Source organism: Osmerus mordax, chromosome 13 (assembly GCF_038355195.1).
Source record: "Osmerus mordax isolate fOsmMor3 chromosome 13, fOsmMor3.pri, whole genome shotgun sequence".
NCBI classification, from domain to species: Eukaryota; Metazoa; Chordata; class Actinopteri; order Osmeriformes; family Osmeridae; genus Osmerus; species Osmerus mordax.
The window spans coordinates 12,307,817-12,321,556 of NC_090062.1; the positions used below are offsets into that span (position 1 = coordinate 12,307,817).

The 13,740-nt window shown below is 43.0% G+C and overlaps 1 protein-coding gene across 2 annotated transcripts; it reads left to right on the top strand.

Moving 5' to 3' along the window:
- Positions 1-8,181: 8,181 nt before the first annotated feature.
- nod2 (nucleotide-binding oligomerization domain containing 2) lies at positions 8,182-13,486 on the top strand. Of its 2 annotated transcripts, XM_067248769.1 has the most exons (11): positions 8,182-8,278; positions 9,028-9,527; positions 9,604-9,730; positions 9,841-11,614; positions 11,760-11,843; positions 11,945-12,028; positions 12,125-12,208; positions 12,514-12,597; positions 12,773-12,856; positions 12,970-13,053; positions 13,174-13,486. In XM_067248769.1, exons 2-11 carry the CDS (start codon positions 9,042-9,044, stop codon positions 13,244-13,246), a joined length of 2,964 nt encoding a protein of 987 aa, XP_067104870.1. In that variant the 5' UTR covers positions 8,182-8,278; positions 9,028-9,041; the 3' UTR covers positions 13,247-13,486. The 2 variants fall into 2 exon arrangements, with proteins under 2 accessions (XP_067104870.1, XP_067104869.1); XM_067248768.1 differs by lacking the exon at positions 13,174-13,486 and having other exon boundaries at positions 12,970-13,132.
- The last annotated feature ends 254 nt before the right edge of the window (positions 13,487-13,740 follow it).

A 13,740-nucleotide genomic window follows, 5' to 3' on the forward strand; every position in this document is an offset into this window, starting at 1 on the left:
CAGGACTCAGACTGTTGATGAACTCTGCATCCTGGTGAATCTCACCGTTTCCAGACTTTTCTTCATTTCAACTGTCACCACATCAGTCCCACGCCAGACTACTCTATACTCTTATCTTCATGTGTACAACTAATCTGGTAAGGAAAAGAAGAGACCACAGCAATAACGCCTCCATCCCCTTCACTGAAACATCCACGGACCCCTCTATCACCAGCATGTCTTTTTGAACATGCAGAAATACACTTCACAGAAACGAAAACTTACACAGACAGAATCTTAGAGCTGGTCAATTCTGCCTCATATTCACTCCCAAGAATCAGAGCCTGTTTACTACCTGCTATTCCTATTTAAACCTGATGCTGAGTGTCTGCAGTCTGCGCTCACCCACCCGCTCTGGATGGGAGCGGGTGGGTGGGTTTGGATGATGAGCACCATGGAGACATAACCACAGGGATAATTAGGCTGACCCCAGATCAATATCTCCACTGTGCTGCATCGGTGCTTTGGTACTTTGTGTGTGTGTAGGCCTTAGCGTGTGTGTGTGTATGCGTGTGCATAAAAGAGAGAGTAAAGGCTGTGTGGAGGTCAAGAGGCTACCATGTGGAAGGCTTTTGAGTTAGCCAAAAAGGCATGATCATTTATGGATGAGCCCTAACCCACTGTAGTACAGCAATTACAGGCAGCAATTACTCTGTGACGGCCCCTGAGAGAGATGAGAGCACACTCACGGAGAGAGCTGCTCTCACATCACAGAGCGGGTATTAAACATCGCCCGCAAACATCAATCACTCTCATACCCTGGTGGACTCTTGCACATATCGTACAGGAAATACCAAATTAATCTGATTCATTTGTGCAGTGATTCTTTCCTGTTAGTGATTCATTCACTACTTCGTCTCTAGCCGGTGGTGCCTGACAAGGAGGGGCGGGAGTGGGTGTGATGCAGCTCAACGGGTCAGGGGGCTAATTAGGATCAACCTGAGAATGGAGCGGGGTACCTGCCATCTTCACTCAGTGTTGATTTAATGTAAGAATATTCTTTGGCTTTCTTGGGGAATGTTACACTGCCAGGCATGATTTTCAAAAACGCCCCTTACTTCAGTGCCATGTTACATTTGTGTTGTTGAAGGATGGGGTTTTAGGAAGCGGGAGGGGGGAGGGGGAGGGGGGGGGCTGATGTAGGAGGGTATGTAGGTTGAGCAACAGATGAACCCGATATTCTTGATGTCAAAAGCAGAGAAGCAATGATATTGACTTAAATGTGGGAAAATGAGAGGCTGCCATATGTGTTCTCTGTGCTTTGTCTCCAGCAGATAGGCAGAGAGCTTTGAAGTGCGGATTGGCACAGTAGGGTGCTAGCTTCTGTAGTGGCAAGATGCTAAACGCTAAGAATGAGAAGGACATGAGGTAGTCTATTACAAATACAGGAGCAAAGAGAAAAAAGGCAAGTCCAATGATAATGTACATCTGTTCCAGCGTATTTATGGGCTTATTTCATGCAGGATAAGTGGGCTCTTCTTCTTACAGTATCTGAGAACTTCAAAGCAGATTTGCAGGATAATGCAAATGATTGGAATATGCCGGGTTCTGCAGACTCAACAGCATGAAAAGAAAAAGAGAAAAAAGAGAATTAAAGCTAATTGGTGTGGCAGCCTTTTATGTGTATAGAGAAGGGTAAAAATAAAGCACTTCAATAATTTTCAAGTTCATTGAATTAAGCAACGCGCTGACAAAGTGTTGAAGTTCAACACGCCTGCCCCAGTAGTCACTGAATGTGAGTATCACTTCTCAATGTTGACACTTGTGCTGGGCTCCTGTGTTAAAAATGAGATGAGATGAGAATTGACTGGATTAAAGAGCCGTCCCCATAATCACTCAGTGGGCTTGTGGGCAGGGGCTTGTGGGGAGGGGCGTGCAGCTCGTCTCCCCTCTTATCCAGTATCTGCTGATGATTGGTCATTGGTGTCACCCGGACTTCCACTGTGTCTCTGACTTCCCAGCCATCCACAGGCTCCTGCTTAAAATAGCTGTCAATCCTTGAGACACCAACATAATGTCTTAAATATATATGAGACAAAGGTCTAGTGTCCTAGACTCATCATTCAGTTAAGTTTTCCATTTTGAATCGTTCGCTTTTCTTCAAAGCCAGGCCTGGTGTATTAGTGGATTAACAAATTGACGAGTCAGCAGTTGTTGATTTTCACTGGACCTGCTATGGAACTAAATGGCTCAGATATTTCCCTGCTGGCGAAATCCTACCCAGGGATGTGAGCTTTCAGGTTTGTTTGCTGAGGGATTTGCTGAGGACATGAAGATGTTTGTAATGGAGGAAAGCTGTTTGCTTAATTATTCAGTGTTTGGAAGAAGAAGACCAGTGCTTGAGGGTTTATGTCCAACTGACTATAATTGAGGCTTTTACACTGGAAATTACTTTTTGTTTGAAAAAATATATTCAACAAGTCTCAGCACACACATCAAAGTGAAAAATCAATGTAGCTGTACTTATTGGGTGTTGAGGCTGAATTGGTTGGGTGGGTTTGTGGGAAGGAGGAGTGGATGAGGGGTAGGGGAGGTGAACAAGGTCAAGCGTGGTCCCTACCTGCCTCACCCATGTTTCCAGCCTACCTCCATCATGTTCTCCATGAGGTACACCAGCACCAGCCTGTAAACAGCTGTCCTTAGATTAGGGACAGCAATAGCAACAAAGGGCCATTCTCGTCAACCAGAGACTATTTATTTCAAAGAATGCCCAGATCCTCCTTTTATATCTGTCTGATTTAAAAGCCCCTCTTAAAAGAAAAAGAGAAAAAGAAAAACATTTGTCGTCTGCACAATCTTAAAATGCTTTGAAAAGAAATCTGCAAATTACTGCAGCTTTGGATGAAAGCGAAAACAACTGGTTTAGATTGATCCCAGATGGATACATGCTGCATGTGTGAGTGTGAGAGAGAGCCTTTTATGGCATCATTACTGGATTTTGGAATATTTTGTCGGCCAAATTCTTTACCACAAGCTAACTCAGAGGTAATCATTTCACTTTATTATGACTTTATGCAGCAACATGAAACTTCTGCATTAGCTACGTATTTTGTACCCATCACACAATACAACGTTTTGAATGTCATCAACTGAGGTACGAGTGAGGGCATGTCCAAAGTCAAAATGTAACCTGTCAGCCTATTATGGTCTGGAAAGGATGAAGAGTCACAAAGACAAACAGACATGAGTCAACAGGGGGGTATTCCAGAAAGCAGGTTATGCGACGTACCCGGGTAAGTTAACTCCGCATATGACAACCAGCGTTGTAGCAACATTGCCATTAAGTTGCTACAACATTGTGTGTCAGCTGGAGAGTTAACTTACCCGGTTATGTTGCAAAACCAGCTTTCTGGAATACCCCCCTGTTCTGATCTTTAACCCTAACCCTAACACAGGGCATGCAAGTTTGGCTCGCTTTGGGGAGAAAAAAGAGGAACGTTTTCGTCATGGTCCCAATTAAAAGTCCGGACTTTCGGGGACAGAAGAACAGAGGTTCTTCAGAAGCAGGAGAAACCTTCTCAAAGAAAGTGGGCTTGAAGATGAATAAGAGGGAGATCCAAAAAGTTGCATTGGTTTTAGTGGATCATTGGGCCTCTTTCTTTTTGCAACATCAAAGGCAGCCGTGCCCCTTTGATGTGGCAGCATGCTGTTTAAGGTACAGCATGAATGGAGAGATGTCAAGCTACAAGGTGCCTCTGTAGTTTACGTTGAGTGCTGCGGAGTGCTGCAGATGAAAGGAGCAAACAGAGTTTGATAATGAATGTCCAACAAGTAGGACCCATCTCAGACAGCACGCGCCCAGCAGGGGCCCTGCGCTAACCTTGAGCGCCGCACCCCAAAACCCCAGGCAGGCGCTGGAGACTGGGCTTCTTTGACTTTGCCCCCCCCCCTGAAAAAAAGACGACTTTCAGATGTAAGCTTTAATCTTCCTGTCAATTAAATCTTGATTGACACACACACCCACGCACACGGCCATGCACACACGCACGCACATGCACACTCCCACACACAGTTACCTTTGAAAGGGTTCTTTCCGGTTCCTCTTTTAAGTGCCTCATCCCCCGCTAGCCTTGGAAAGACCTCTCTAATTGGTCAATCTTATCAACATGTATCAATAAAAGACTGCAAACCAGTGTGCACATGTTTTGCATATCTTACATTACCAAGTTCTGATTCCAAGGATCTCCCCCTATTTTATACAGGGATGATGCACCTGGTAGGTTTTAGACTACATTCCTGTAGATGACCTATGGGTGCGCTATTTGACCGAGACTAACATTACGATAAGGCATTATTTGGAAAAGCACGTTAGGCTGGTCCCTGGATTAGAAGTCTGTGGTCTGTAACTTTGTGACTGTAAGTGACTGCTTTGAAGCAAGTAGAATGCCCTATAATGGACCAGGCGGAGATAAATCAATGTTTTTATCTATCATACTTTGTCTGGGCCAGTAATTCCCTTTCCTCATTTCAACAGCTGAATCTCTTCAAGTGAATTTCAGTTTCTGTCCCCACTGGATTACTCATACAGGTGGTGATCATGGTCATCTATCTAGGTAATCTTCTGAAAGTCAAACTTGGATGTGCGCATAGATAGGCTTGTTATTGGCCAAACCTAATCTGGGTTAGGTGTCTTGTCTGTGTTGAGCTCACCACACGTGAACACACTGAGCACCTGGCTCGTTGTTGAGCTCACCACATGTGGTTTTGATATCTTTGAGTAAGAATTTGCGATGATGAAATGGCTGTGTTGAGCCAGGTTATTCATTGCTGTCAGCCAGGAAGACCTGTACCGATCCATGTTATTCATTGCCATCAGGTTGAGGTGGCTGCGTGGAGCAAAGATATTTACTGCCCTCCAGCAGCTTTAGTACAGCGCAAGGGACCTGAATCGAGTCCATATGGAGTAAGACTTAAATGTTCAAGAAACCCCATGTTGATTAACATTTACGCCATGTTGGGATTTGGCCCTGGGTATTGTCAAAAAATGAAAAGTATCTCTGACATCCTCTCCTCTATGTGTCTCCCTCCTATTTATCTGGGTGATTTGGAGGACCGTAGTATCTTAGAGATCTTTTCCATTCCATTTACAACATTGTGGAACAGATTCAATAATCTTTTATTGGAGTAGGATATAACCATCACATTTACATTTATCGGTTGCTCTTATCCAGAGCGACTTACAGTAAGTACAGGGACATTCCCCCAGAGGCAAGTAGGGTGAAGTTCCTTGCCAGGTATCAAACCGGCAACCTTAGTAATCGGGATATTACTGGAGTAATAGCCCGATTCCCTAACCGCTAAACCTAACCAGACACCTTCGTGTCAGGGCTTCTTTCTCAACGCCACAGTGGCCTCATGCTGCAATGCTGCCCGTCACCATCTTTGGACAGGAAGTACAGGCAGGTGTTCAAGTGCCTGTCCAGAAGCATGCACAAGCACTTCAAGTCTATCCCCGTCCAGTGGATGGGGAAAAAAAGAGCATGCACGCCATGCCAAGCTTTGTCTGACTCATCAAATGCATCTACGAGATGCAGGAAAGAAAGATTGCCAGAGAAACAATGGCGAAACTGGAGGTGGAGCATCTGAAGCTGACCTACTGTAACATTGGTCCTGTGGAGTGCACTGCCCTGGCCTATGTGCTCCAGCACCTGAAGAACCCGGTGGGGCTTCAGTTGGACTATAACTCTGTGGGTGATGTCGGTTTGGAGCAGCTACTTCCTTGCCTGCATGTGTGTGGCTCTCTGTAGTAAGTGACTTACAAAGAAATAGGAAAGCTGTGCTGTGGTATTTATACATATATTTTATGTAAATGTGTTAAATGCCATCTGACTCCATCAGTGGTGGATAGATGCTCCATAGCCTAGCTGGCGATGAAGGAGTCAGATTTAGAATGTTCAAAAAGTGTATAATGAAACCCATGCCCCTGCAGTGATCTCATTGGTTAAAGAGAATATGTGACAAATATGTGTGACACTGAATTAGTACTCCCTGTGGTAGGTCTGCCTGCATGGCAGATTTGGAAGTAAACCAAATTTAGAAAAGTTGTTCTCCAGTCCGCCTTTTATTAGGCTACTCATTCCTTGAAGATTTCCTCCCACAGACTATAATAAAAAAAACACTATATACCAATCATGGCACACAGGAGGAAACAATAATGTAATAATAATAAAACAACAGACAGTCCAAAAATCTGTTTCTTATTTATTTATTAGTTGTATTTTATTTGTCAGATCAAAGTTAGTATGAAGGGTGGATGGAAATCACAATAGCTGTATTTTCCAGTGTTTTTATGAGCTCCTTCAAGATTACATCAGAAACGCAGCATGGTGGCTACACACTCTCAAGACCTATAAACTATTATTTTGTCCTGTTTCTCACACCTCAGCTGCATACTGTTTATAGAAATAAGATTTTCACCATGGACAGCCTACTCTGTTTATTTTGAGAAAATTAATTCAAACACGTTAGCTACGAGACTGAACGGCTTGCATTGGAATCGTCTTCAGACATCAAAGACGTCCCAATTAGTCTACTGACAATTAACTGTCTAAATGTCTTGGAAAGTGATCACGGAGAACCCTGTGGAGATGATACGTGGAGGAATAAACATCAGCCCATAACTTCTGAAAGGATTGCTTTAGTGCTTGAGTTCTGTAAAACGTTTGAAGCGTATAGTTAATGGCAAGTGACTGATAAGGAAGATATACAGTCAGGGGAATCTTCACGGAGTATTAGACAGAAAAGCATGGTCCATCGCTTATCACCAGTCAACTTGTTTTACACCATGGTTCCCTCAAGTGGCTGCATTAAGCTACTGCAACCATACTAAACCATAGTTAGAACGTGCATCCTCCAAAAATATTTGATGTTACTCTACCAAGCAGTCTAATCTAATCTCCATACAACAAAACATGATTTAGGCTACATAAACTGGCCAGTACTAATAGGCTTGTTCTTGTCTGCTGGTTTCGTAAGTCAAGTATGGATAACAATGTTCACTAACGGATGCTTTCACAGCAATGTGATGAAAGTGAAATATTAATCTACAGATACATTAAACAGTAACAATTTTACCATGCAATTATTGGGAAGGCAGTCGACTCACTGACTGATTTGTATTGTAAAATTCGCCATGAGTAGGCTAAACGGAATGATATACGAATATATGAATATATTTAGTCTTATATTTAGAGAGAATATACGTGTAATGTTCAACCCGCCCCATCGTGTTATCGTCCCAGGAATGAAACCGTCGTAAATATAGGCACCGAGGTGAAGTTAGTTTCATTTTCGACATTCGACATTCGTCTCAAATTCGGAGAAGACGCTCCTTTGCAGCGTCGCGTTAGGGACCTGGTGAAAACTAAACCGTACAATTTAGAAAATGTATGTGTTTCATAATATATGGATATAAAACCTCAAACTGTCACCAGAGTATTCTAACAATGTCTGGTCTACTTCCACACCCTTTACCTTTTCAATAACTTTTTTAACCAAATGCAAATACATAGCTAATCTCTGGAAATAGCATTAAATCCTCGATAAGACTGATAACGTTTTCAAAATTGTAATAAAAAATCTCAAATTGACACCATATTATTCTAATAATGTCTGGTCTACTTCCACACCCTTTACTTTTTCAATCAAATTTTAAAGAAAATGCTAGAAAATTGCTCATCTCTGAAAATAGCATGAAATCCACGCTACACTTAATAACCTTTTCAAAATTGTGATAAAAAATCTCAAATTGACACTATATTATTCTAACAATGTCTGTTCTACTTCCACACCCTTTACTTTTTCAATTATGTTTTCAAAACAATGATAGAAAATTGCTAATCTGAAAATAGCAAAAAAATAACGTCTAATCCTTTAGACCATCCTATCTGTCAACACCATAACCAGTACCATCCCTGTTGTTTCAAACTACGTGATATCAAATATTAATTACACATTTAAAAACATGAAGCTTGTTTCAATATATCAGTGTAGGCCTATCATGCATTCATTACTTGAAAGGAGCACAAGGTATGAAAATCCAAACAGAAAGTCCTATACAATTATTTGAATTCTTCGAGTAGAGAAGTAAACCCTATGATGTAAGACTTCAAGAATGAGGAAGTCTACAACAAGTAAAATAAGTAAAGCAGTGATGCTTACGCTGTGTACGTTTGACAACGTTTCTGTAAAAAGTTCTCAGGAAAAGATCAAAAGAGCACCATTGGAGAAATCGACTCATGTAAGTAGACTTATTCAAAGCCTCAGTATGATAATCAGTTAAATGTAGGGTCGATTTAAATTTGGCAGGATTTAAAGTGGCAGATTTCATGTGGACCCGATGATCATATTGTATAGGTAAACAGTAGGCTATAAAGACAGTTGCATTGCTATGCCTCGATAAGTATTAGATAGCCTACACAGTCTGGACTTGGCAAGAGTGGTGTTATCTTCTTATCTTAACCCTCGTGCTGCCTTCGGGTCACATGACCCAAAGGTTCATAACGAACCATCGTTGTGTTTACCCAATTTTACCCAATACAAAAACAAATACAAATAATTTTCTTTTAACCATTCCAATGTGGGGGGTCTGAGACAGCCCGACAGTTAAAAGAAAATGCTTCACTTTGTTTTTGTATGAGGTAAATTTGTCGCAATACGACGGTGGGTCACAATGACTGATGGGTCAGAATGACCCAAAGATAACACAAGGGTTTTAACTACGATCTGGTTAGGCTGGTTCATGTGTTAGTGTTTCCTGTTCCTTTTTTTCCAGTTCCTTTTTTTTGTATGTGCACAGTCACAGACAATAGATGATCTGTATGAATAGATTATCTCTTTTCTATTCACAAATTTAGTAATGAATCAAGTTGCTTGACAAGTTCTGACAGATGATTTAAGAATTAACTTTTTGAAGGTGGCAGCTGTTACATGAAGCCTCGACTTCAGAAATGAGACTGTGCAAGTTGTGTAAAGCTTTGTCCTGATCAGGAACATGAGGAGATATGAGTGCCCAGCAGTTGGTGCTGAGACAGAGAGCAGAGCTGGTACAGACCCTGTGCAGTAGTGGGGCTTCTGAGAGCCTGGAGAGTGTGCTGGACCTGCTCTTGGCTATTGGTGTGCTGGTTTGGGAGGACTACCAGACTGTCCGGGTACCTTGCAGAACCCTGTGCTCCAACGTCAGAGAACTATTGGACCTGGTCTACTCGAAGGGAGAGGAAGCTTGTGCGCTCCTGTTGGCTTCAATCAGACAGGTCCTTCCTGAGGTTCAGAGAGCTGGGCTGTGCTTTGGACACTGTGATTCGGATCTAGAACAGTCTAGGAAGAAACCTGACTCTGCAGCCCAGATCCTCCTGTCAGAGAGGCCGGGTCTTGTAAAGAGACTAAGGGACTGCATTGAAGGAGCTCTCCGGATCCTGCTTGAAGTGGGAAGCTTTACGGTGTGTGATTGTGATGAAGTGCAGCTGCGTGTTCACACCCCATCTCAACAGGTAAGTAGACAGGACGGAGGTGGGGTAAGTCTTTGAAGCAACGCATTATTGGTTATAAATGTATTTTATCTTGTAGGCAAGGCGGTTGCTTGACCTGGTCAGTTCAAAGGGGGAGCCTACAGCTCAGGTCCTCCTTCAATACATTCAAAGAGAAGAGAAGCCTCACTCACTAACTAACCAAGAGGAGTGGAAACCTCCCACAGGTACATTACTGCACTGCCCTGAATGCCCTACTGTATCATAAAACAAATCCCAGTTTGTGGTATTGTGTGCATGCTTCCTCACAAACTCTCTGATTTCTTTGTTTTTGTAGTGTGCTTGCAATACCAGAAAAAGCTACGTAGCTCTGTGTCAGCCCAGTCTCATATTCTCAGCACATACAATGGGACCTGTAGTCTATCCCTGGATGACATTTACACCGAAGGTGATGTGGAGCTGGCTCACGGATGCACTGAGGCCCAGAGGGTGTTGGGCCTCGAGGACATTGTCGGAATGGTGGGAACCTTGAACGAGCATGCAGACACAGTGATGGTGTCTGGGGAGGCAGGCAGTGGGAAGAGCACCCTTCTTCAGAGAATCCATCTGCAGTGGGCAAAGGGAGTTGCTCTGCAGGGCTTCCAACTGCTCTTTCCATTCAGCTGTCGCAGACTTAACTCTGAACAAAGGGACCTGTCCCTGAAGGAGCTGCTCTTCCTGCACTGCTGCTGGCCTGACCAGGACCAGGATCTTCTCTTCCGGTTCATCCTGGACCACCCACACTTGATTATTTTCACGCTGGATGGCCTGGACGAACTCAAACAGAGCTTCTCAGATGAGAGGAGGCATTGCAGCCCAACCCAGTCTGCCCCTGTGCACACCCTTCTTTTCAACCTGCTCCAGGGCACCTTGATGAAGGGGGTACGTAAGGTGGTGACCAGTCGGCCGGAGGCTGTGAGCCCTGCTCTAAAGAGATATCTGAGCAAGGAGGTTCTTCTCAAGGGCTTCTCGCCAGATGGGATTGATTCCTTTGTGAGGAAGCACCATCAAGACCCCACAGTGGCCACCAGGGTCCTTCAGTCGCTAAAGAGCAACTCAACGCTATTGGGTCTCTGCCATAAACCTGTCTTCTGTTGGATTGTCTCCAAGTGCTATAAGGAACTGCTGGGCTGTGGAGGAGGTAGTCCTCAGACCATTACAGATGTTTACCTGATGGTCCTGCAGCACTTTTTCCAGCGATACCAAAGGCAGAACAGATCATTAGGGGATTCTTGGCTACACAATCACCTGGAGACAATACAACATCTTGGGCAGCTAGCCTTAGAGGGCATTGAGACCTCCTGTTATGTCTTCTCGGTAACAGAGCTGCAAACAGGTGGGGTGACTGAGGAAGACATATCTATGGGCTTCCTAATCCACAGCAAGGACCTCTCCTCTATGGGTTGCAAACACTACGAGTTCCTTCATGTCACCATGCAGTGTTTCTTTGCAGCAATCTACATTGTTGTCAACAATAATAATGCCTCTACCATCTCGAAGCTCTTTCAGCCCCAGGAAAGACAGCAGCCAGATCTTACTACGGCGTGTCTGCGGCACTGCTGGGCCTCCACAGGCCAACAAGAGGGAATTTCCGAAGCTACTGTCAAAGCAGACACACCCAACCTTCAGATAACCGCCACCTTCGTGTCAGGGCTTCTTTCTCAACGCCACCGTGGCCTCATGCTGCAATGCTGCCCGTCACCATCTTTGGACAGGAAGTACAGGCAGGTGTTCAAGTGCCTGTCCAGAAGCATGCACAAGCACTTCAAGTCTATCCCCCGTCCAGTGGATGGGGAAAAAAAGAGCATGCACGCCATGCCAAGCTTTGTCTGGCTCATCAAATGCATCTACGAGATGCAGGAAAGAAAGATTGCCAGAGAAACAATGGCGAAACTGGAGGTGGAGCATCTGAAGCTGACCTACTGTAACATTGGTCCTGTGGAGTGCACTGCCCTGGCCTATGTGCTCCAGCACCTGAAGAACCCGGTGGGGCTTCAGTTGGACTATAACTCTGTGGGTGATGTCGGTGTGGAGCAGCTACTTCCTTGCCTGCATATGTGTGGCTCTCTGTAGTAAGTGACTTACAAAGAAATAGGAAAGCTGTGCTGTGGTATTTATACATATATTTTATGTAAATGTGTTAAATGGATCAACAAACAGAATCACAAAACACAAGAGTTGCCAACATGCTTCTTGTCTTTCATTTTACACCATTAGTCTCAGAAACAACAACATATCAGATGAAGGAATCCGAAAACTTATTGATAAGGGTATTCAGTGTGAAAGCTTCCAAAAGATTGCGTAAGTAATCTAAATTATCAATATAATTTACAGATGTTTTATTTAAAATATCCAATTATCAATTGGTTCATAGTGGGATAAAATCTTGCATCTCTCAAAAGCCTCTTCAACAACAAGCTTACAGACGCCTGCACAAAGCACTTTGCTCATCTCCTTAAGACCAAACAGAATTTCCTCTCTCTCAGGTCAGCACATTGTTTACACAGTTGTATTGTAATGGTGATTAAAGCACACCAACCTCTTACTGTCCATCTGACTGTATCTCTGAAACCTTGTTAAAGACTGGGAAATAATAACATCACAGAAGAAGGGGCAAAGCAACTAGCCGAAGGACTGAAGTTCAATCATTCACTGAAGTTTTTAGGGTAAGATTACTTTTGATCTTTCTCACCATTTACATTTAGTCATTTATCAGACGCTCTTATCCAGAGCGACTTACAGTAAGTACAAGGACATTCCCCCCGAGGCAAGTAGGGTGAAGTGCCTTGCCCAAGGACACAACGTCATTTGACACGGCCGGGAATCGAACTGGCAACCTTCTGATTACTAGCCCGATTCCCTAACCGCTCAGCCACCTGACTCCATTTAGAGAATAATTTAATAATGTCTGATGATTTCAAAGACTGAAGATGTTGTGCCTTTTACCATTCCATTATCTATATGTTCTCAGGCTTTGGGGGAATAAGATTGGAGATGTAGGAGCAGATGCCATTGCCAAAGCCCTAGAGAACAGCAAGACCCTGGTGTGGCTTAGGTAACAACGCACTTATTGACATTCAAGTCATGTCCCCGAACTCTGTAAAGACAAGTTGATCAGTACCAGTATTGCGTGTGTCATTTTACATATACACTGTAGTCCTCAAAATATCTAAAAGTAGGCAGGTTAAGGTTGCAGTGATACATTCATGAACTGTTGTCCCGCCTGGCAGCTTGGTAGAGAATGGTGTTGGGAGTGCAGGAGCTTGTGCTCTGGCCCAAGTCATAAAGAAAAGTAACACATTAAAGGAGATGTGGTGAGTATAGAAAATAGATTTATTTTCTTTGATTATTACAGATCATTGCATTTTTTTTCTTCCTCTCCCTATGTCAAATCCATTCTCTGTCTTTACTCTTATTTCCTCTGTAGGTTAACAAAGAACTGCATCACCAAAACAGGGATAGAATACCTGATTCAAGCTCTTAAAAGCAACAGTAGTGTGGAGGCAGTGTGGTATGTAAATAACAGTGATTATCAAATAATTAATATCTGTATATTTTTGAGTGAACAGATTATGGTTTTGAACCAGTGAGTAAACTGTGTGTGAATTCAACTGATTGTTTCCTCTGTCAGGTTGAAAGGTAACGAGCTGAGTCCAAAGGAGGTTGAGGAGTTTACTCTCAGAGAATCCCGACTAACGTTCTGATTAGTTACATTAAATCCAGTAGATTAAGTGGTCCAGACAACAGTGTATAAAAATATTGTAACATAACAATATTTTAAAACGTTTTTTGGCTTTTCAAAACTTTTGTGTTTTATGTGTGTAAAAAGTTACTCAGATTTATTGTTTGTAAGTAGGCCTAAAGTTTAGAGTAGCCTACATCCTGTGTTGGTTTATTGTTTCAATGAAGAATGCAAAAGTGTAATAAAATCTATAAATATGCTATTCTACTCTACACCTGTGCCTAATGTATTCATACAACACCACACTAAACCTATAAAAGCTTTCATGATAAGTTTACCAAGGGGACATTTTATAAAAATAGTTTGTAGGACTACATAATTTACAATTTGCATCATGCTATTGCTCAAAAGCCCAATCGCAGTTGCAGCTACGTCTCAATCTAACTCTTGGGAAAACCCCAGGGGGTGGGACTTACCCAGTGACAAGAGGCGTAACCTATTACCTCCCGAAATAAC